This window comes from Myxocyprinus asiaticus, chromosome 40, assembly GCF_019703515.2.
Source record: "Myxocyprinus asiaticus isolate MX2 ecotype Aquarium Trade chromosome 40, UBuf_Myxa_2, whole genome shotgun sequence".
NCBI classification, from domain to species: Eukaryota; Metazoa; Chordata; class Actinopteri; order Cypriniformes; family Catostomidae; genus Myxocyprinus; species Myxocyprinus asiaticus.
This window is the reverse complement of record NC_059383.1, coordinates 14499824-14506753: the sequence shown is the minus strand read 5'-3', so window position 1 is coordinate 14506753 and position 6930 is coordinate 14499824. Positions and strand designations below refer to the sequence as shown.

At 36.2% G+C, this 6930-nt stretch overlaps 1 protein-coding gene across 1 annotated transcript in view; it reads right to left on the bottom strand.

The window, feature by feature from the left end:
• Positions 1 to 1792: 1792 nt before the first annotated feature.
• LOC127430804 (septin-4-like) overlaps positions 1793 to 6930 on the bottom strand; it is a 28219-nt gene continuing 23081 nt past the window's right edge. The window contains exon 11 of the mRNA XM_051680881.1: positions 1793 to 1969. Within this exon, the coding sequence (XP_051536841.1) occupies positions 1910 to 1969 (60 nt within the window). The 3' untranslated portion in view covers positions 1793 to 1909. The remainder of the gene's footprint in view (positions 1970 to 6930) is intronic.

Below are 6930 nucleotides of genomic sequence, written 5' to 3'. Positions count from 1 at the left end.
CAACATGATGAATAAATCTTCAAATTAAGTCTTGGGCCACATCCACACTATTCCATTTTCATTGAGGACTCAAAACGAAACAGATTCAGTTTTCTAACGTCATTTGTTTTCCAAAGTATGCAGTAATGGAGTGTTTTCGACATGCTTTCATGTACCAGTATGGATAAGAGGCCTAAGTGTAGTGAAATCAGTGCGTTTTCAAACAAAAATGTATTATTGTGGACGTTGCCTACTAAAATGCGCAAACAAATTCCGTGCACGCATTCATAGAAGCTATTTAATGTGGCCAAAATAGTCCAGTGTAAATTGGTGTTGTTATATGTGTCTATTTTATGTTCATCATGTAGTGCCTACATGCTGCGCAACCATTTTCATTTGTTGCTTTTATTTTTATGCATAATTGTGTAAACTGTTGTGGTAGGCAGCTTGTGCAAAAGCATTTGGCTCTAAGAGGTGCTATGCTGTTTTCTATTGCAAACAAGACTCTTGATATCAGAGTTAAAAACCCCTTTACAAATAGCAGTGTAATGCCTCTCTCAAAGATGGCCTGTCATTCTTAATGTTGCTTTTTGAATGCACTCACATGGTTTGACCTGCAAACAAAGTTAGCCGTCTTACCCTGTTAACCTGACTAAACCCAGTGATTTACTTTTGAGTTAAGTACACCATGTTTAGGGGATAATTCACCCAAAAATAAGAATTCTGTCATTTACTCACTGAGTACCCGTATGACTTCCTTCCTTCAATGGAACACAAAAGGAGATGTCAGACAGAATGTTAGCCTCAGTTACCATTCACTTTCATTGCATCTTTTTTCCCATACAATAAATGTGAATTGAAACAACTTGAAGGTGAGTAAATGATGACATAATTAAAATGTTGGGGTGAATTATTGCTTTAGTATCAATATTGTTGCTTTATAATGTCACTTTTAAATGGAACACTGTGATTTCTGCTCTTAACATCCTCTACCAGCTGCAAAACCCCCAAATCTGAAGTTTGGATTTTCTGTTTTAACGTGTTGACTTTTTTTTTTCTTTTGGGGATGTGAAGATGGAATGATACATACTGTGCTTCACACTTGTTTAAAAAACAAACCAACGAGCAAAAAAAAATAATTGCCTAATCTTTGTGAAATGTATTAGTGTGTTTTTTTTTTTTTTATGTATATATGTATATGGATGTATGTGTATATGTGAGGTATATGCACGCATTCACATATATGTGTGTATTTTAGGGTTATACTGATGCCTGGTTTTGCATGTAGATTGCATTTTTTTGTTTTGTTTAAATGTTAATCCCTCCCCTTTTTCATTTTTGGGACCATGTATTATCATACTGTGTGATGTGGATGGGACCGTTAGACCTCATTCTACATTGATATTATATATAAATATATGAAAAACTGTGCATTTTCCCTATGGAGAAAGTTTAAGTTATATATCGCCTGTACATTTTGGGCTGCATTAAGATCGAATTGTCCACCATGTTTAAATGAAATAATAGTAATAAAAGTTATAAAATATACTAGATTACTACAAAACATGATGATTCATAATAAATCTTATGACAATTACAAGTCAGTTGTACTGGTCGTTTTTCATCTGTAACACAATAGTGTTTTCTAATATAAATATTTCAATTAAAAAATGTAAACGTATAAAAGTCTTTCACCTTGTCACCTAAACAATGTGCTATACGTTTTGTGTTCCATACATTCCTTTTCTGATTATTATGAATTCTAATAATTTGGGAACACATTCCTTACATACACATACTAAAGCAAAATACATTTACAGTTAATGTATTATTCATTGCTGTTACTTGCACATTAAACCTGAGACATCTCTACTCATATTTCCATCTGAACCATATTTTAATCAATAGATACGTTTTAGAACTGTAACACTTAATGTCCGTGACGTATCTGTTCTTGAATCCTCTGTAGTACTTCCTGCATTTGCCGCAACTGCAGAAACACAAAGAAAAATAACATCAAACACGATTATTTTGAGGGAAAAAACCTATGGTACAAATGTCAGAACAGGATAATGGAAAACCTGAGTGACAGAAAAATTAAACCCATTGGAAAGATTTAAGAAAAGCTAATCTTAGCAGACTTTTGCTATGTTCGGAACAGCATGCTAACAAAGTACCACTACAGCTGCAGTATGTGGTACATATCCTCTGCACAGTATGCAATTTTTCTGTATTTTTGCATAGAGCACCCACACTGAAAAAAGTATACCTAAAATGTGCGTCATATGGTGACATCTAAATTAAGTGGTTTGATTCAAGTCAAAAATATTAAGTCAACCTGAATACATTAGTTTACTCCAACAAAACTAATTTTAAGTGTTAGATCAGTTAGAAACAGATCCTTAAGATACCATTTGCACGTTATCACTTATTTACAGTGCAGATATTCTGTATTTATGTAAAGAACATCTGAATGACCAACTACATTTGCCAAAATGTGTAGTTTACAACAGAGCACACTGCACTGTGTCTTGTATCCTACAATGCTCAACCTGTCTTTTCCAGAGTGATAAAAGAACCAGTAATAATATCAGCCCTGAATTTTAACATCTCTCTTGACTCATTATTTGTTGGAATGCCAAAAGTTAAGACATTTTGACACAAAATGTAATTGAAAATGTAAAATAGCCCCCCCCCCCCCCCCTCATATTTATTTATGTGACAATTTAATACACAAATGTTTGAAATGTTTAACTTAGCCTACTATTTAAAAAAGGCAGTATTCAGTATGTACAACCCCGTTTCCGAAAAAGTTTCAATACAGCACAGAGTGAATCGAATTTACAAATCACTCCTATTTGTTTTTATTAGCATTATCCATACTGCCCTGACTTTTTCGGAATTGAGGTTGTAGAAAGATAATATTCCGTTACAATTAAAAAGGCCATATATCGAAATTTGCAAAACCAAGGAAAACACTGGGAGCCAGTTTTAATTACCTCCTCATCTTTCTACCAAATAAGGTGCTTAGTTTCACTGTCCACAGGCACCAGAGGCACAGGCAGATCTGAGGTGCTTTGTTTCAGCTGGTTACATAGACTGGATGGGTGGAACCAATGAAACACAGCAGGATAATCCACAAAGGAAACAATCAGTGATGACAGATGAGGACCAAGACCAAGCACAGCATCTGAGCATTTATACGCTACTAATAAATAGCCACACTGTTACTTTGACCACCGATGCCGTTGTTGCTTAAAACATGGGCTCAGGAATGAAAATTCTGGTTTAGCGGGCCCCTCCTGTGTGGGGCCCAGAACAAGCCTCCTGTTAGTCCCTCCTGACGATAGCCCTGACTACTGAGACAGTCTTGGCATCCCTTCAGACCAAACACGTTCTAGATGCAGCACTATGAATAAAACAATGCATTTATTTTATAAATTAGATTTTTAACTTGACATGGCGTCTAAAAAACATTCCTGTGTGAAATGCTAACAGCAAGATGTGGCGCAATTGTCAAAGACGTCTGTCGAGCATACAGTAAGTTTGCATTGAAAAAATTAAAAAACAGAACAGACTGATGGAAAATCACATTCTGCATGAACGATTCCAAAGATGATAATGCCTGCTAGCTTTCTTCAGTAGATTCGAAACTATATCTATGTAAGATTCTTGAGTGATTCTTTTACCAAACGTGCATGTTCATGTGTGTGTGCATTACACTGCCCTGTGTTTCCTCTCCCTGACCACTGTGCACTTCATATTATGGATGCACTGAGCACGGTAGTTCTCGTAATGGGTTTCCTGTGTTATGTCCTTCAAACAGGTGGAGTAGTAGTGGCGTAGTGGACTAAAGCACTGAACTGGTAAGCAAAAGGTTGTTGGTTCAATTCCCACAGCTGCCACCATTGTGTCCTTGAGCAAGGCACTTAACTCCAGGTTGATCCAGGGGGATTGTCCCTGCAATAAGGGCACTGTAAGTTGCTTTGGATAAAAGTGTCTGCCAAATGCATAAATGTAAATGTAAAATCTTCTGTGTGTGTTCAAACATGTTCAACAGCTTCAAGACAGAATGAGCAGGGTTCTCCACTGAAAGAATGTAGTAACAATAAATTATGTATGGGGGCACACAGAGAGGCATTGGTAACACCCTATAATAGGGTTATATGCTTTAAAGGAATAGCATATCAAATTTACTTGTCCCTCCTTTTCTTTAAAAAAAGCAAAAATCTGGGTTCCGGTGAAGCACTTACAATGGAGGTGAATGGGGGCCAATACATAAACGTTAAAATACTCACTCTTTCAAAAGTACAGCCACAAGATATAAACATGTATCATTTGAGCTGTAAAGTGATAAAATGTGATAAAATCACTTACTTTTTCTGTGTAAAGTTATAGCCAATTCTACATCTTCGTTGCCATGACAATGTAATGTCAACAAACCTAAAATGACTAAAAATGACAATTTAAACAACTTTACAGCTCAAATGATACATTAATTTTAACAGAAGAATTAATGCAAGTACTTTTATAAAATTATAAGCTTCAAATTTCTGCCTTTAAACCCTCCAAAAACTGGCCCCATTCACTTCCATTGTAACCTTGATTTTTGCTTTTTTTAAAGAAAAGGAGGGATGAGTCAAAATTAATTTTTGTGGTAATCAACATTATACCCCAAATGCTGTCAGTTGAGTTTAACTTGTATTGAACCCGAAATATTCCTTTAACATCAAACCTCATTGGTTCTTACGCATCTCATGACCAAACGTTATGACACAAGTACCGATGATGTTTGATGTTATTTATCTGTCACCATATTTGATTTGGGCTCTATACATCATTTGAGTTCATCAATAATTTGATCTGATTTGAGAGTGAATAACGACTTACATTTCGGCCAGTTCATCAAACAAGTGACCGTATGCCTTCAGAAGACTTGGTGTATGATGGATGTGTCACATGGACTACTTTTATGACACTTCTGGTTGCTTTATCTCCTTTTGTGTTCCGCAGAAGAAAAAAGTCATATGGATTGGAACAACATGAGGGTAAGCAATGACAGAATTTTTTTTTTTTTTTCTTCAAGATAAAGAAAATATTATGCAGTAAAATGCAGTAAAATATTATTTTTCATTGTTAGTTCATGATACCTGATGCATTAACCTTGTAAAGTGTCACCGAGGGATCTTGTGTTTGTTCTCAGCCTAGAATGCTGTACACAACACTATTACACTAGAGTCCAAATACTTTCCACCACACCCCAGGGATACTGGCGGTCTCTAAACATTTGCATTTGCTTTCAACTTGGATGTTACTGCCAATCACTGCAAAAGGAATACTGTCCTGTAAGAAAGAGACTCTACAGTAAAACCCATGTTAGTAACCCAAATTAGTCATCACACCATTATTTTAAATTTGTCCTTTCACTTAAGTTTTTGTTAGTTTTTACTCTTATGAGTGTTTGAACTAATTTTGAAACAAAAAATATTTTGAGAGAGAATTGTTTTTGAGATTCTTGTAGCCTGTTACCTGTTGTACGGTCAAGAATAAATCTCACTACTGCTCACGTTCATAAACAGTGATTGTTAGTTTTAGAGTAGCATATGTTATATTACAAGGTGACGTTATGCATGGAATTTAAAAATGATTTTGCACAAACTTGTAAAAAATCGGTTTTGAGGACACACACTTCAGTGTTTTAAAGTATTCCATCCCAGATGTGTATGACTTTATTTCTTCTGCAGAAAACAAATATTTTTAGAAGAATATCTCAGCTCTGTAGGTCCACACAATGCAAGTAAATGGTGGCCAGAACTCTGAAGCTCCATAAGCACATAAATGCAGCATAAAAGTAATCCATAAGACTCTAGTGGTTTTATTCATGTCTTCTGAAGTGATATGATAGGTGTGGGTGAGAAACAGATCTGCCACTTTAGGGGGGTGTATACTACTCCCAAAAATTGTACAGAGCAGGTGGCGCAGCTGTAAATACCTAAAGAACTGAGATCTGGGAATCCCAAAATCTGGGAAAACCAAATTTTCAAAGGTCTCAACACTCCACTCTCATATAGGTCACCGAGTGCATTAACCTCCCCCACAATCCACTCTGGCTCTCTCAGGTGGAGACCGAATGCATAATAATAAAACAAAATCTTGGGTAGGCCTAGCCCAACTTTGTCAATCGGCCTGTGGAACTTTTTGAAATGTAATCTGGGACGTTTCCCAGTCCAAATGAAGGACTTCCCTATGCTATCAAATTGCTTGAAATAACAGAGGGGGATATCTTCAGGGAGAGATTGTAGCAGGTAGTTGAATTTTGGAATACAATACATTTTGATAACAACATTAACCTTCCAATCATCGATAAATGTAATGAAGTCCACCTGCCCACATCACTCGAAAACCTTTTTATTAAAGGGTCAAAATTAGAGTTTAGTTAACTCTAACTAAATCACACAAATTTGCTGGGAATAAAATACCCAAATACTTAATGCCCTATTTGGTCCACTGGGAGGCGCACGGCTGAAGGCGTTACCGGGCAGTACACTGTCAGAGCCAAAGCTTCAGATTTAGACCAATTGCCTCTGTATCCTGAGAACATAGAAAAGGAATTAATAATTCTGTGGAGGCAAGGCATAGATCTAGTAGGGTCGGAAACAAATAATAAAATATCATCTGCGTAAAGCAAAAGTTTATGTGCCATTCTACCATATCAAATGCCTTCTCTGCATAAAGTGAGATGGCAGTGACCGGAGTTTGATCATTTGCCACTGACCACATGATATTGATGAAACGACTAATGTTATCAGAAGAGCTATGGTCCTGAATAAACTCCACCTGATCTATATGTATAAGAGATGTCATAACTTTACTTAATCGGTTAGCCAAAATTTTTGACAGTATTTGAACGTCTAGCTGGATCAGGGAAATTGGACAGTAACTCCTACACTC